The 17,500-nt window shown below is 45.0% G+C and overlaps 1 protein-coding gene across 2 annotated transcripts in view; it reads right to left on the minus strand.

The window, feature by feature from the left end:
- Nucleotides 1-17,500, minus strand: part of LOC123512982 (UPF0746 protein DDB_G0281095-like) — a 111,586-nt gene that overhangs the window by 42,010 nt on the left and 52,076 nt on the right. For both annotated transcript variants that reach the window (XM_045269747.1, XM_045269746.1), the window contains one exon: nucleotides 7,272-7,718. In XM_045269747.1, the coding sequence (XP_045125682.1) occupies nucleotides 7,272-7,289 (18 nt within the window). In that variant the 5' untranslated portion in view covers nucleotides 7,290-7,718. The remainder of the gene's footprint in view (nucleotides 1-7,271; nucleotides 7,719-17,500) is intronic.

The raw sequence follows: 17,500 nt of genomic DNA on the forward strand, positions 1-17,500 counted from the left end.
TAATAATAACACATCTGTCTTCAAATTTGTGGCTTATCTAGTTCATCTTTGTCCTTACAGTAGTGTGTGTGTGTGTGTGTGTGTGTGTGTGTGTGTGTGTGTGTGTGTGTGTGTGTGTGTGTGTGTGTGTGTGTGTGTGTGTGTGCGTGAGTAAGCGAGAAAACTATACTGAAATGGCTTAGAGTGCTGCCTTGAGGTCTTTCAGCATCGACATCTTGCATCTCACGAGTGGAACAGGAAGACTCGAGCTGCCATGGCCGACCTTGTGCTTCTGGCTATGGGCGTGGGTGTGTCCCTGGCCGGCGGGCGTGGGTGCAGGGATGGGTGTGGCTGGGTGGCGCACGGGCGGATAAACCATTTTCTTTCATTTAAGCAGGAGAAGCGTGGGTGTGATTTGTAAGGGTGAAGTAATATGTAGGACTTTATATAGAAGGAGTGGATGGCTATCAGTGACTTAACCTTCAGGAGTCACTACGCGGCTATTTGTTTTGATATCTGAGCCATTTAAACAGATGGGCGAGTGCTGGCGCCGTATCAGCAAGGCCAACTGACGCCAGCTGAGGGTTACAAGATTGCGCTGCCTCTCCTGATGAAAAGTAACCGAGGAACAGCATCAAATTTTTAAGCTTTTTGATATTTTCGATGGATTTCAAGCATAAGCACATGTTTTTTGTGGTTATGCTGTTTGAGTTCACTGCATTAACCCCTTCAGTACCATGAAGCGTTACTATATTAATTCTGCTGACTATTTAGTGATTTTGTACAGCTTCAGAAACTCATGTGGGGGATTAAAATAGTGAAGACTCTGGCTATTAATCTTCTGAACTCCATAGACTCTTCTTAATGTCAATAAAAATAATCTAATCGTACACAAATCTCAAGATAAAAACGCGTTCCAGTACTGAAGGAGTAAATTATAGTAGATGTTTAACTCTATAATGTAAAATAGTAGAAGAAAGGCATTATCTACTGTTACTTGATGTTTATGTGGAATGATATCAATGCTTCTTTGTATAGCAGTAATGTTTGTGTTAGAAGAACGACGCCTTTCTTGGGTACAACACTCGGCTACCCTGAACTGACCAATGAAGTTGTTCTAAATCACTCATGCGTAAAGAAAAATGATATTGTGAACTGAAAAATGGAGTTAGGATTGTTCGGACTGAGAGAGAGAGAGAGAGAGAGAGAGAGAGAGAGAGAGAGAGAGAGAGAGAGAGAGAGAGTGGAAGAAGTTTGTTATCGAAAGGAACGAGAAGCGACCTTGAGTATACGACAGACAGGATGCTCTCTCACTCTCTCTCTCTCTCTCTCTCTCTCTCTCTCTCTCTCTCTCTCTCTTCCCCGCTATCAGCTGATCTAACACACACAATAATCATGTTTACTGGACAGCAGCTTAGGGAGCCTTCCAGGAATAGCGTGACGGGGGCAATCCTGGAAACGTGCAGTGTGAAAAGGGCGGAGTTGAGAGTGACCAAGAAAAATTAATCTAAAAATAGCGATTCCACGTAACAATGTCCGCGTTAGGTGAGGGGAAAGTAAGAGGAAATGGTGGGGGGGCGGGAGGAAGATAAGTGAGCACTGCATCTTAGAGTAATAATTTGAAGTAACTCATTGGGTACTTACAAAGAGGAGGAGGAGGAGGAGGAGGAGGAGGAGGAGGAGGAGGAGGAGGAGGAGGAGGAGGAGGAAAGGATTTGGAAGGAAAGGGTAGGTAATAAATGGATGTGAAGAAGTGAAGATGGGAGAGAAAAGAGAAGAATGAAATAAAAGAACATCTGCTAAATTAATCTCTTCATTATTTGTCTTTTCCTTTTTTTTCCCACTTCCAGCTTTTAAATTGCATTCTTTCCTGATCGTTTCCCTTTTCCTTCATTTCACAATTCTTTTCCATCTCCATCATTTGTACTTTTCCTTCTCAACTTCCTCAATATACTTATTTTCTGACTTTTCCCTCCCTTCTCTATCTCTGTCTTCTCAATTTACCTCTTTCATGATTCGTTTTCCCTTTATTTTCACATTTTTTCCCTCCCTCCCTTCTTATCTCCTCATGCCTCCAGGTTCTCGGTCATGCTATTTCCCTTCCTCATTCCCTCCCTCCCTTTAATGGTATTTCCCACTCAGTCATTCCTCCTCCTCCTCCTCCTCCTCCTCCTCCTCCTCCTCCTCCTCCTCCTCCTCCTCCTCCTCCTCTTTTACTGTTCACCTCACCTATGTTGTTCTTGTGTTTTCTGTGATGTTAATTTACCGTTCTTTCTTTCCTCCTTCTCTCTCTGTTTTTTTTTTTACCTTATTTCTTCCTTCGTTTTTTCCTTCTCTCATCCTTCACCCTGCATCCTTCATTATCTACGTGCCTTCCATCCTGTTTGCTTCTTTTCCTTCCCACGTCAATTCTTCTATTTTAACCTCACGTCTTTCGCCTCGATGTCAAGGTTGTTTTCCGAAGTTTTCTCTTGCCTAAAAAGTTCCCAGCTCGTTCCTCTTTTCACACCTCCAAGTTTCAGGTGTCAAGGACGAGTCTTCTCTTCTTCTGCTTCTTCCTCACCCCCCTACCCATCCTCCTTCTTCTCCTTCGTCTTGTTTTCATTTCCTAAATAAAACACACATCTTCTATTACTCCATATCTTTCTATTCCTCTTGTTAATCTTCCTTTTATTATTCTCTTGTCTTTCTATCTTCTCCCTTTCCCTTTCTCCTCCTCTCCTCCCTCTCCTCCTCCCCCTCTCTTGTCCTCTTCCTCTGTCAAGGTCCTCGGGAAATTGTTTAAGAATTAAAGACTAATTTCCTTTTTCCTCTCGTGTGTGTGTGTGTGTGTGTGTGTGTGTGTGTGTGTGTGTGTGTGTGTGTGTGTGTGTGTGTGTGTGTGTGTGTGTGTGTGTGTGTGTGTGTGTTAGGAATGGCATGAAGGCTTAAATAAAGGTAAAAAAGAGAAGAAACTGAAAAAAGATCAATAATTTTTGTATTTTATTGATGAAACTGTTGAGGGGAAGAAAGAAACAAAAGAGAGATGAAGCAGGAAGGAGAATATGGAGGAAAGAGGAAGAAGAGGCGAGGCAATTACTGAAGGCGTTGAGAGGGAAAGGAAATGCGGAAGAGGGACATACGGTGAGGGAGAGAGGAAGGGAAGGGAGGTAGGAAGAATGAAGGGGAGGAGGAAGGAGGGAGGAGGAGGGGAGGGATAGAGAGAATAAGGAAGGAGGAGGGAAAAAGAATGAACGTTAGAAGGAGGATAAATTTGATGCAGGGAGAGAGAGAGAGAGAGAGAGAGAGAGAGAGAGAGAGAGAGAGAGAGAGAGAGAGAGTCTGCCATAGTAGCGATGATGGATGATGGGCGGTCCCATTAACACGCACAAAAACGCCCCTTAAACCACGCCCATAGCACTGCCGGGTTGCTGCAGCGCCCATTCCTACACCCACACCCACATCCATACCCACACACACACACCCACACCCACACCCACACCCACGCACACACACCCATACCCACGCACACACACCCATACCCACGCACACACACCCACACCCACACACACACACACACACACACACACACACACACACACACACACACACACATCAACTATAATATGCACATAAGATTATTTTGTTTGCTATCGTATTTCTCTCTCTCTCTCTCTCTCTCTCTCTCTCTCTCTCTCTCTAATTCAGATCAGTGACTTAGCTCTCTCAATGTCGATTACGTGTGTGTGTGTGTGTGTGTGTGTGTGTGTGTGTGTGTGTGTGTGTGTGTGTGTGTGTATGTGTGTAGGTTATCTAGTAACATGCAAATGCCTACATAACTCTATCGATATAAAACAAATAGATAAAAAAGCAAACAAAACAAAATGAAACTGTACACCAAATAACACAGATGCATCTTATCACATTCAAGCTGGCGCCCTATACTATTATGTCATCACCAGCCAATCAGCGGCGAGGCGTCATAACTATCGTGACGTAACACCTGCGCGGGCACTGATTGAAGCGGTCACGTGATATGCCCACCCCTACACTGCACGTAGCGGCGATTAGGCTGCGGAAAAAGTGTTTGTATTTTGTGCTTTATTGCGAAAATAGTGTGATGTGGGCGTGTTTTGGTGACGTAGTGTGGCGTTGAATACCTGGTGGGTGTGTTGATTGTCGTGGGCGGCGCTGTAAGGGATGATGGTGAAGATACGCGTGGATGAAGATGGAAAGGTGAGCATGTGGTTTTAAGCTTAGCTACGAGATGATGCACGGCAGGAAAGGCGGAGAAAGAGGTGTTTACATTATGTGCCTTATCGTAAAAACTGTGTGACCTGGCCGTGTTTTGGTGCCTTGGAGTGGCTGTTAGATGACTGGCGGGCGTGGTGACGGGCGTGGGCGGTGCTATGAAGAGGGATGTCTGAGATGCGGAAGGATAAAGTATGGCAAGCTAAGGTGGGTTGAGCGAGGTAGTGAAGCGAGGCGAGGCTTATTATTTACGAGGGTACTCAGTCATCTTTTCCCTTCCTCTTGTGTACTGGTGGTTGCAGGAACGCTGACAGGAGGCTTGGGAGTGGCGGGCCCCTGGTGGACTGATGGAGGTGTTGAAGGGGATAGGTGGAAGGGGGTTTACTGTGTGTGTGTGTGTGTGTGTGTGTAATCTAATAACCCTGTCTCACTGTCTCACTGTGTATGTTTCCACCGTGTGTGTGCATTTGTGTGTGCAGGGAGTGTATGTATGTGTCACTATGTATGTTTGTATGTATGTATGTATTGGTATATATATGTTGTATGAGTGTATATTTTGTATGCAGCTGCGTCCACATCCTGCTTGTTTTTGTTGTTGTTTTTTGTTGTTTTGCGTATATTTGTGTTCTGTTTATGGTTGCCTGATTTGGTTATTGGTTATATAATTTGCATTTGTTTGTTTGTTCGACGCATGTTACCTCAGAAAGACACCTCCTCCTCCCCTTTCCTCCTCCTCCTCCTCCTCCTCCTCCTCCTCCTCCTCCTCCTCCTCCTCCTCCTCCTCCTCCTCCTCCTCCTCCTCCTCCTCCTCCTCCTCCTCCTCCCTCATGACTTCAACTAATTTTGAAAGCCACGATTCTGATAATTAACTATATTGTTTCTGTGTGTGTGTGTGTGTGTGTGTGTGTGTGTGTGTGTGTGTGTGTGTGTGTGTGTGTGTGTGTAACCATGTTGGCGTGGAATTTGATTTTACGTTCACATGATTTCGCTTGAGAGAGAGAGAGAGAGAGAGAGAGAGAGAGAGAGAGAGAGAGAGAGAGAGAGAATATGACAGTACACTAATATTCTCTCTCTCTCTCTCTCTCTCTCTCTCTCTCTCTCTCTTTATCCTTTCTTCCTTCCATTCCTTCGTTTATCCCTCTCTCAATTGCTGGTTCTGTAGGCGGTTTTCCTCCTCCTCCTCCTCCTCCTCCTCCTCCTCCCATCGTTATTATCCTCGCCAGGTTTCCTCCGGGATAGAAAGACATCTGAAGTAGGAAATCACGGGAAGGAGGAGGAGGAGGAGGAGGAGGAGGAGGAGGAGGAGGAGGAGGAGGAAGAGGAGGAAGAAGAAGAAGAGGAAGAGGTGGTGGTGGTAATGGCGGAAGATAGATAGTAAGAGAAGAATGATTTGAAAGGGAAAGGATACAAGAATGAGAGAGAGAGAGAGAGAGAGAGAGAGAGAGAGAGAGAGAGAGAGAGAGAGAGAGAGAGAGAGAGAATTTAATTGAGTACAAAGACAAAGAAAGGAGAAAGTACATTTAGCTTGATTAAAAAAGAGAGAGAGAGAGAGAGAGAGAGAGAGAGAGAGAGAGAGAGAGAGAGAGAATTCACTTTTACTCCCTGGTCACTTGACGCACAAAGCAACCCTACTTCCCCCTTCCAATCCTGCCTCACACCTCATTAAGAAAAAAAAAAGAAAAATAAGTAAAAATCAAATCAAAAGACCCCACAAGACGACCCGTAATGAAGGTGGCAGCGTCAGGTATACCCGCATCTTTGTCTCGTATTCTCATACACTTCTGTACGTCACTTCCACTAATTCAAAAGGCTTTATTTAAATTTACACGAGTTTTTAAGGTGTTTTTACGGTTCTAGAGGCAGAGTGACAAGATTTCTACATTATTAACTGAAGAAATACTGTTGAAGACCCGCTAGTCATCTCTTTGGCCTTGGAAAATAGTAGTGAGAGAAGAGAGCGTTTTGAAGGGAGTTTTTAAGGTTCTAGAGGCAGATTGACAAGGTTTCTACATTATTAGTTGGAGAAACACTCTTGAAAACCCCGCTAGTCATCTCTGTGGGCTTTGAAAATAGTAGTGAGAGGACAGAGCGTTTTGAAGGGAGTTTTTAAGGTTCTAGAGGCAGATTGACAAGGTTTCTACATTATTAGCTGGAGAAACACTCTTGAAAACCCCGCTAGTCATCTCTGTGGGCTTGGAAATTAGTCGTGGTGAGAGAAAAAAGCATTTCCGAATTCTGGTTTTTGTTTTAGTCTTCCCGCCGCCACCTGTGCAAATGGCACCTTCTCAGTACCTGCCTAGTTATCTGGTGACTCTTTTGCTGGTACTCGTCTTTATAACTTCTCTAATTCCTAGTGTTTGTTTCTAGTAAAGCTGTTTTTTTTTTGGTTATAATGTAATGGTTTGATTGCGTTTTTGCTGGCAGTTTTTTGTGTTTATATATATTTTTTAATCCCTTGCGTTTGTTTCTAGTATGTTGTATTGTTGTTTGCTGGATGATCAATATTTTCATGATTATGCTAATATTTTGTCTACTTTTCACGAATTTTCTTAGTAAGTTGTTAGTTTCTTTATGTCTTTATCATATTTTTTTTTTTCGCTTACTCAATATCTCAATTCCAAATACGTTTATGATATCCTCCTGTTTTCTTTCTCCGTCTTCGTAACTGTCAGAAATCATTGGTAATTTCATAACATCATCCTGCTTTCTCATCCTCCCCATCTTTAGCTTCTCACCTTCTTTACATACTCAGCATTCCTAATTTAACTTTCCAAGTAATGTTTTCTTTATCTATCATTCCTATAACTTCCGAAGCCCATATTCAAGTTGAAATACACTTTTTTCCTCTTTTCTGATTTTCTAACATCTAATTTCATCACAACCTTTACATTCCTTGAAGTCCTGCGACGTATTCATCACTAGCAGCATCACCAGCACGGGAACATCATCTCTGGTCTGCTTAATACAGCGGTTTGTGGCTCTTTACTCGTCTTTCCTCATTCCTTCCTTCCCTTAGCACATCTCGTGGCCTTGTGGCGTAAGAACACTAATGAAACACTCACCAGGTAGAGGGTCTTCATGGTGAGGCGGTGGCGGTGGTGGTGGCGGAGGAGGTAGTGATGATATGACTTGTCCAACGCCCAAACACGCTCACCCTGCCACTGAAAGGGCGAGGACGTGGGTCTGCGGCACTCACGCCCACGGTATATATGATATCTGGGCGTGGATGTGTGGGCGGCGGTTCACTCTCACAGTCACACTCACACACTGTCCTGGCGCCTGTTGAGACACTCCTTACTGTCCCGCGACGCTTCACCTTTTATCACTGTGAGCCTTCCTGTTTTTGCCTCGACTCGTGCGCCGGAGAGAGGATGGAGAGGATAGTGGGCCCGTCCCGCTCCTCCTGGGATGTCCGGAGTCTGTGGGCCAGGGAGGAAGGTGTTGAGGGATGACTGCTGCTGTGTTGAGGCCAGACTGTCACTCAGGGCTCAGCAGGACTCGCCGGAAGTCTGTTGAAGTAGGAAAGAGAGGTTAGACACGCTCGGATTCTTCAAACGTTGTAGAATTTCATCATAATTGTTTTCAAAACCTATAGAGATAAGCAGTCGAATATTTTTCCTACTGGTAATATAGAATCATCGTTAACCAGCTAGAATCATCAACCGTCTTAGAAAAACACAGTAACTTCCACTAGAACCTTATAAACCTGGAGATAAAACACCAAAACCTTCCTTAAAACATTACAAACAATCAGCAAATGGAAAGACAACCGAACAAAAACCATCAACCATCACAACAACTTTACACACGCGCTCACCAATTTAGATACGCGTAACTCTTCATTTTCTTTTTGATTATCACCAGCATTGTTCTCCGTGCTTCCTATTCAAGAGCGTGACGTCAGGGCGGAGAAGTGGACGTTTTTCCAGCGAGGGAGTGAGTGTAAGGCGGGCAATATAATCATTATCAAGGCCGCAGCCACCCGTGCAAGGGGCGACAGGGGCAGGTAGACAAGGAGCAGCGAGCAGCGGGAAGGGAGAGGCGGGGAGAGGCGGGGAGAGCCAGAAAAGGGTGATTAAAAGGTCAGAGAGAGCAAAGAGAGGGAAGTTTGGCCAGAGAGATGTGTATGTATGTGTGTGTGTGTGTGTAAAGGGCGGGGAGAAAACGGTATGCTCAGAGAGAGAGAGAGAGAGAGAGAGAGAGGGAGAGGGAGACGAGGGGAACCAAAGGGCAGGTGAAGTTCTCCCATCCTGTATAACCTGAGGCGGTTCACTCCCTCACCTTATTTAGCTAAAAGGATGTTACTGCCTCCCATCCCTTTCTCCTCTCCCTCCTCCCCATCTCCCCTATCCTCCTCCTCCTACCTTCCCGCTCAGCCACCTATGATGTCTCCACTTTGTTTACACCGTCTCTCTCTCTCTCTCTCTCTCTCTCTCTCTCTCTCTCTCTCTCTCTCTCTCTCTCTCTCTCTCTCTCTCTCTCTCTCTCTCTCTCTTCAATCAAATTAGTAAATCACACAAACACACACACACACACACACACACACACACACACACACACACACACACACACACACACACACACACACACACACACACACACACACACACACACACACACACACACACAGGATGCAGACTGCGCACGCACGCACGAACAAAAAACACGTCATTCACACGTTTTGCATCTGACATTATTAAGACGTTATGATTTCCTGGTTGTGTTTCATCTCTCTCTCTCTCTCTCTCTCTCTCTCTCTCTCTCTCTCTCTCTCTCTCTCTCTCTCTCTCTCTCTCTCGCAGAAGACCAGACTCTAACTGACCTTCACTCTCCTCCCACACTGACCCACACACACACACACACACACACACACACACACACACACACACACACACACACGCACACACCGTACTATTTACAGGTGTTTCGTGTGTGTAAGTCACGCATCTCCGGACACGTCGGTACTTTACGGGGCAAGTGCGAACAGTTAAGCTGAAGGAGGCGAAGACGAAGGCAGGCATGGGAAGAAATATTTGTTGGGCGTTGCAGGAAGTGTTGCGGGTTGACTGGCTTGGGATAGAACACCTGGGGAACGCCTCTTTTCCTCTTTATCCTCTTGTATTTTCTCCCTTTTCCTCTTTCTGTTCTTTTTTTTTCTCTCCTTAGTTTATTTTTTTGTTCTTTTTCTTCGTTTTCTTCTTGTTCTTATCCTTGTTTTTTTTCTTTTCAGTTTTATGTTTTTGTTCTTTTTTTTTTCTCGAGTTCTTCTTATCATTGTTTTTCTCTCCTTAGTCTTTTTTTTTATTTTCTTTCTCTTCTTGTTCTTCTCATCATTTTTCTTTCCTTTTCTCATTAGTTCAATTTTCTTTTTCTTCATTCTCCTCTTGGTTTTCTTGTTTTTCTTTTTCTTGTTCTTCCCTTTTCTTTTCTCCTCGATTCACTCTTATTCTTTTCTTCTTTTCCTTTTATTCCTCTTCGTCTTCCTTTTGTTTTTTTCTTTTAATCTTCTCCTCAATTCATTCATATTACTTTTCGTATAAATCTTTCGTTTATTCTTCCTTCTTCTCCTTCTCCTTCTCTTCGTCTTCTTCCTTTTCTCATCTCTATCCTCCTCTTCATCTTCTCGCCTCATCCTGCATATCAAGTCTCTTCTTCTCGTATAAGTCTTCTTCGTACTCCTCCTCCTCCTCGTCTTTGTCCTGTGCCTCATCTTAATCCGGTCTTCGCCTACTCGCCTTTTTTTTGGCCAGCTCTTCTTGTCCTACTCTTCTTCTTCTGCCTCCTTTGTGTTCTCGTCACTTTTCCTCTCGATGTTGTTTACCTTCAGCTTCTTCCTCTCGCTGTTCGCTTTCGTTAGTGTGGCATTCATTCACTCATTGATAAACACACACACTTTCCCTCTCTCTTTCTGTCTCTCGGTCTCTCTGTCTTTCTCTGTCTCTGTCTCTCGCTGTCTTTCTCTGTCTCTGTCTCTGTCTCTGTCTCTGTGTCTGTCTCTGTCTCTGTAGCTGTTTGCCTGTCTGTCTGTCTGTCTGTCTCTCTCTCTCTCTCTCTCTCTCTCTCTCTCTCTCTCTCTCTCTCTCTCTCTCTCTCTCTCTCTCTCTCTCTCTCTCTTTTCTTTGCGTTTCCTTGCCTCCTAAACATGCCTTCTTCAACTCCTCCTCCTCCTCCTTCTGCGTGACCTTGGCCTTGTTGAAGGGGAGGAGGCTGGTTCGCGTCTCTGCATAGCTGATGAGGCCACTGACATTCCTCCTTCTCTTTTTTCCCCGCCCTGTTGTTTGCTGAGTGTATGGGAGTAGAAGGCATGGTGGAGCGAAATGGAGGAGTAGGTAGTGGCTGGTGTTTGTGTGTGTGTGTGTGTGTGTGTGTGTGTGTGTGTCTCTTTTCAAACAAATAGGGGTCATAAACTTTTCACACTTCTACTACTACTACTACTACTACTATTACTACTACTACTACTACTACTACTACTACTACTACTACTACTACTACTGAGGAGCTTAAGATGAACCGTGCGTGGGTGACAATGAGGCAATGGTGAGCGGTGAACATTCCTTGTGGTGGACATAATGTAGTGATAGAGAAGGGAGAGAGGAAGGGGAGAGAGGGAGAGGGGAGGCGGAGAGAGGGAGAGGGAAGAGAGGGGTAGAGGGGAGGGGAGACGTTATGTTCATGGGAGATGTGTTAAGAATGTGATTAGTTTTGTCTCGTAATAATTGTTCCTATTCCGTTATGCATTTACAGTTCTCTCTCTCTCTCTCTCTCTCTCTCTCTCTCTCTCTCTCTCTCTCTCTCTCTCTCTCTCATCTATTCTGCCTCTGAAGTTATGAATCTGTTTCTTTCTTTCGGGTATTTTCTTTCTTCAGTTTTCCTCTCATTTCATAATTCCTCTTGTTTTTCGTTTTCATTCCTCATTTTTCTTCTCCTTTCCCTCTCTTTTCCTTTTCTCTTCAATCCTTCTCCTTCCTTTCTTTTTACTTTATCTCATCCTTTCCGTTTTCCTTTCTCTTTACGTCATAACTCTTTCTCCTTCTTCTTCTTCCCCTTCCATTACTATTGCTTGTACTTGTTATTCATCTTCTGTTCTTCTCTCTCCTCTTTCTTCAACTTTCCCTTTCATTCCTCACTATCATCTCATTTCTTCTCACACATGTCTGCTTCTCGTTTTCATTCTTCTCCTCCTTTCCATATCTTTACAAAATTTCTCTCCTCGCTTTTATTTTCTCTTCTTTTTCTTCCTTAGCTGTTCCTTTCCCATATGCTCCTCACCGTTTCTCTTTACGTGTTAAGTCCTATCCCTCCCTTTCCCTCTGCCTCTTTTGCCCTGCCTCTCCCTCTGCCTCCCTCCGTCTGCCACGCCTCCTAGGGAACCACTGGCCTGGGTGTCCGAGGAGTCGTGCCCAAAATTAGTTGGTTCGAAGCTCGACGAGATACTGACGAAGATTAATGGTGCCTAGGAGGAGGTGAAGGAGGTGAAGGAGGTGGTGGTGGTGGTGGTGGTGAGGTTAGGTTAGGTTAGGGAGGTCGAAACAGTTTAGGAAAGGTAAGGAGAGAGAGAGAGAGAGAGAGAGAGAGAGAGAGAGAGAGAGAGAGAGAGAGAGAGAGAGGGGGGGAGGGAAAGGAAGAGGAGGAGGGGGAGAATCTTAAGTAATGAGGAAAGAACATGTTACGTCCTTCGCGCGCGCGTGACAAACTCACACACACACACACACACACACACACACACACACACACACACACACACACACACACACACACCCTTCGTCTCCGTTCGTCGCTCACATCAAATGATCAAATAGACAGATTTCAGAGAGAGAGAGAGAGAGAGAGAGAGAGAGAGAGAGAGAGAGAGAGAGAGAGACGCTGGTGACGTCACGCCCGCATCTCTATCTCAATTCTCGAGCGTTGGGAATAAAAAAATTGAGGGAAAGGTTATCGTTTCCTAACCTGTCGTGTTGTTTGTGGGTTATCTTGACATTCCTTTACCCTCTCCCCCTCCTCCTCCTCCTCCTCCTCCTCCTCCTCCTCCTCCTCCTCCTCCTCCTCCAACTCCTCACACCATTGCATCACTTACCCGCAAAACAATCTCATCAAAACCCATCACTATTTTTTCTCCCCACTCTCGTTTTCTCTCAGCAAGTCAACCAAAGTCCAGAGATTCCAACTCACACCGAGATCCCATCAGGCTTCGGAACAAGTACTCACGAAGCAACACGGGCAACCTGAGCTCTTATTTTTGACCCACGAGCCGCCTGACCATGGGAGAGGCAATGGGGAGGAGGTGGAGGGGGACATGGGGAGGGAGGGACTAATGTGTGTGTGGGAAGTTGAGACGCCACGAGCTAATATCTCCTTTTTTGGCGAAGGTGATTTTTTGTTGATATTTTTTTCCTCCCTGATGGACGGACTACTGGAAAGGCGTAGGGAAGGAGGGTGTAGGGTGGTAGGGTGTAGGGTGGGTGTAGGGACAGGGGTGTATATGGTGTAGGGTGGGAGGGTGTAGGGTGGGAGGCTATCTGATGGGGCCAATCATGTGTGTTGTACTGCCTGCCTACCTGCCGCCCCCTGCCCTTATCTAACTCCCTCTTGTCTACTCCTGTTCCCTCCCTTTCCCTCCTATCTCCCTTCCTTCCTTCCTTCTTTCTTTCCTTCCTGCCTTCCTTCCTTCCTTCCTTCCTTCCTTCCTTCCTTCTTTTCTCCCTTCCTCCCTCCCTCCCTCCCTCCCTTCTCTCCTTCCTTCCTTCCTTCCTTCTTTCTTTTCTCCCTCCCACCCTCCTTTCCTCCTTTCCATCCTTCCTTCCTTCCTTCCTTCCTTCCTTCCTTCCTTCCTTCCTTCCTTCCTTCCTTCCTTCATTCCTTCCTTCCTTTCTTTTCTTTCTTTCTTCCTTCCCTCCTTCCTTCCTTAATTCTTCCTTTCCTAGTTCTTTTTGTTTTATTTTTGACTCCACTCTACTCAGTTCTCTCTCTTCTCTTCTCTTCTTTTCCACTAATCTACCTCTTACTACTTTATATTTCACATTTTTTTTTCTCTTTCCTAGCAATCTTCTCTTTATTCCGTTAATTTCTTCTTTTTGTACATGTCATTTATTTTCTCTTATCTGCTTTCGTTGTCTCCTGTTTTCTCTTACTCTTTCTCTCTTTGCTTCCTTCGTCTCCTTATCAGTGCCTTCATTCCTCACTCTCATTCTGTCTAGTGCTATCTCCTGTTTTCTTTGTTCCTACCTCCCATTGTGGCCTCTCGTGTCACTCTCCTTTCCTTGTGTCTAATTATGTATGTTAGTACCCTTACACCTCATTGCATGTCCTCTTACTCTTTCCTTCCTTCTTCCTCTTGTTTCCTTCCATCTTCTGTTTACCTTCCTTGAAATTCTTAATTCTTTTGATCTGTTGGTATTTCTTGTCCTTTTTTTCTCTACATCTTTTACATATTTTTTGCTATCTTATTCTTTATAGCTTCTACACCTTCCTCTCTTGTTGCTTTCTGTCTTCTGTCTATCTTTCTTTCGGCAAAGTTTTAAATGTACTGCTTTCTGTTTCGTGATATCCTTCCTTTTCCTTCTCTTCTTGTCTTATTCTTCGCTTTTTTTTCTCCTATAAAGCTGCTTCTCATCCCTCTCTTGTTCCTTTCCATCTTCTGTAATCTTTCTCGAAACATTTAATTCTCTTGCCCTCTTCGTACTTTCCTTCCTCATCTTCTCCCCGTGTCTTACTCCTCGCTATCTCTTTTAAAACTCCCAACACATTTCTCTCTTGCTCTATACTTTCTTCCTCCCGTCTCTTCTTTCCTCCCTGCCTCTTAAACAGCGTCCGAAGTGCCAACACGTATGCCGCTGTTTGCTCTTCCTTTGTCCTCCTTTGTGCTCCCTCTACTCTCGGGTGGGCTTGAGGTGCACCTAATATCCTGCTCGCCCGCCCACCCTGTTTGTCCTCCTCTTCACTCCCAACTCCACTACTAACCCATCCCTCCTCCACCCACCCTCCCACTGTCATCTCCACCCATACCAAACGCCTTGCACTCCTCCCCCCACATCACTCCACCACCCCGCCCACGCTAGCGGTGTGGGCGGGAAGCTGCACGCGACTTGGTAACACAGCACTGTAAGGAAGGTCAATGGTGTCCCAGAGGTGATAATCCCACGCTGTTTGGTGGTGCTCTCGCCTCTATGGAAACCAGAAGGTGGACTTATTTTTCGGCTACGTGAGGGGATGATGTGTGGGAGGAAGATTGGGGAAGAGGGGAGGTAAGGGGAAGGGAGGAGGAGGGCAAGTGGGTGTGTTTGAGAAGTATAGGATGGTGAGGGTAGATAAATGAGGAGAGTAGAAGAGAAGAGAGAGTAATGAGGGTATAGATGAGAGGGAGGAAAGGAGGAGGAGGAAGAGGAATGAAGGCAGTGGATGAGAAAATGGGGGAAAATGAGAAATGAAAGAAGGAATTTTAAGACAAGAGAGAATATGAGAAGGATGGAAATCTGTCAAGGTGGAGAAGGAAGGGAAGCAAGAAAGAAGGGAAGGAGTAGTGTCAAAACAAGATGAGGGAAGGTGTGTCAAGAGAGAGAGAGAGAGAGAGAGAGAGAGAGAGAGAGAGAGAGAGAGAGAGAGAGAGAGAGAGAGAAGTTAGGATGTCAAGACTCGGGTAAAAATCAGTTGGAATAATTATCTTACGTTACATGACGAGATACATTCACCTGAAGCTGTACTGTTACCTGCCTCCTCCTCCTCCTCCTCCTCCTCCTCCTCCTCCTGTGCTTGCTGAGTCATGTTGTTATTGGTGTTGTTGCTAGTAAGGAGAAGGTTATGAGAGGGAAGGGAGGGAGGGAGAAGAGAGAAGGAGGAAAGTAGCACACACACACACACACACACACACACACACACACACACACACACACACACACACACACACACACAGCATATTGTTGCGTCAGTTATGTTACCAGTACTTAGGAGTGTTACATCACCGTCTCCGTCACCCTCTTATCTCCCCCTCCTCTCCTCCCCTCCCTTTCTCCCTCCCTCTCTCTCTCCCAGCCTTTATTGTGTGTGTGTGTGTGTGTGTGTGTGTGTTTAGGGGGATGGTAAACAACTTCATCTCTCAACAGTATTAGGCAAGATTTTTCCTACACACACACACACACACACACACACACACACACACACACACACACACACCACTGACCTCTACCTTTAATCCACCGAAAGAAAAAGGAGCACACACAGTAAAAAAATATATATAGAACTTGATTTTCCGGTTTAAAGTGTGAATCTTCCCCTCCATCCTTCCCTCACCCATCCTTACTTCTCTCCCCTCCCTCTCCTCCCCATCCCCTCTATACCTCATATGTCCTCTTTCATCCCCATCTCTACATCACTCAGCATTCCATTCACCTCAGTGTGACAGTTACATTTCCCCTCCCTCTTCGTCTCTTCTTCGTACCCTTCTTCTTCCTCTTCTCTTAGATTACTTGTCTTTTCTGCGCTACTCTTATCTTCCCTCCTCCTCCTCCTCCTCCTCCTCCTCCTCCTCCTCCTGTCGTCTGTTCATATTAACTTTTCATCTTCCCCAATCCTGTTCTATTTTCTTTCTCTTATCGTATCATCTCTCTCTTATTGATTTTTGCACATTTTTTTATTCCTTTCTCTTCTTTTTTTTCCTATTTTCTTTCTGGTCTTGGCTATGATTTTCCTTTCTCTCCCTCCCCTTCTATTCCTCCTCTTCTTCCTTCTCCTCCTCCTCCGTTTTCTTCTCGACAACGGGTTTTCACGGTCAATGTAAACTTGTAGTGACGTCACAGCTTGTCAGGCCAGTGCTCCTTCTTGCAACCTCAGCCCTCACCTACCCTTACTTGCTCTCCCCCCCCCCAATCTCCCATCACCCTCACCGGCCTTCCCTATAGTCTTCTCGTCTTTCCTCCCGCTTCTCATTCCCTCCCAGCCACACCCTTGCACCAAATACTCTCATTTTCTGCCTCTTCTACATCTACCTCGTTTTCTTTCACGTCCCTCCCGTCGACGCAATGTTCCCCGCATAACTGGATGGAAATTGAGACCGATGATAACTGGGGAGACTTAGAAAAATTGCTGTGTTTTGAACTAAGATTGCAACATCAGACGGGGAGGGATTGTGGGGAAAAAAAAATGAGGAGTGAAAAGATAGCTCAGGAGGTGGAGGGTGTGTGGTGTTGTGTGTCCCAAGAGGAGGAGGAGGAGGAGGAGGAGGAGGAAGAGGAGGAAGGTAGTAAAGGTCATGTTTACGGTATGTTGTTTGTAGCTAACGTTCATTATTTGGGAAGAAGAAGGAAGGAAAAAATGAGATCGTTGGTGTTGTGTGTCTCAGGAGAACGAGAAGAGGGAAGGTCAGGGAGAAAAGATCGGGTTTTGTGGCGTATTGTTGTTGTTGTTGTTGTTGTTGTTGTTGTTGTTGGTGTTGTTGTTGCTGTTGTTGTTGTTGTAGTTGTTGTTGTAGTTGCTATCATCTATAGCGTAGATGAAGGAATAGAAGAAATAGCAGAATGATAAAGAGGAGAAGATGAAGGGGTAGGAGAAAAGAAAGAAAGAAAAGGAAAGAAAGAAAATAGGAAAAAGAGGACAAGAAGAACAAAAAATAAACAGAAACCAGAGGAGGAGGAAGAAAAAGAAGAACGAAACGAGAAAAGAAGAAAAAATATGAATGTTTCTCAAAAGGAAGGGGAGGAGGAGACAAAAAAAAAGAAGAGAAAAGAGAAGAAAAAGGTAATATTAACGACATGTTGTTATCATTACTAGCGGACATTAAGAGCTAAAAGAGGTAATAATGGGTGATGTCCGCCAAGTTAATACATTTTCCTGATACTTGGGAGGCCGTGGAATGTATGGGCGGTGGAGAGTTGTGGCCATTGAGGGAAGGGGAATGAAAAAGCGTGTGTTGAATTGATTCATAGCGGCGATACATCACTGACGGCGCCACAGACCCTCCTCGCTGATTAAAGACAAGGACACGAGTTTGGTTTCGACATAAGGAGTGACTTGAGTCGCCAGTAGAGTGATGAAGGGCGTTTCTTTTTAACTGATCCAACGGCACTTGATACCTTCCTCATCCAAATTGCTAAACTCACACACTCGTCACTCATAAGAAGCAAAGGTGACGAGTTTGGCTTCGTGATCGGGAATTACTTGAGCCGTTACCGTAGAGTGAAGTGCACCTCTTAACTCTTTCACTGCGATAAGCAACAATTAACACCGTTAAGAAATGTAAAGGGGTTCTTTTTAAAACGCATGAAAGTAAGAAGGGGATGTAACAGAATAGATTTTGCAGTTT

This window comes from Portunus trituberculatus, chromosome 35 (genome assembly GCF_017591435.1).
Source record: "Portunus trituberculatus isolate SZX2019 chromosome 35, ASM1759143v1, whole genome shotgun sequence".
Taxonomy (NCBI): domain Eukaryota; kingdom Metazoa; phylum Arthropoda; class Malacostraca; order Decapoda; family Portunidae; genus Portunus; species Portunus trituberculatus.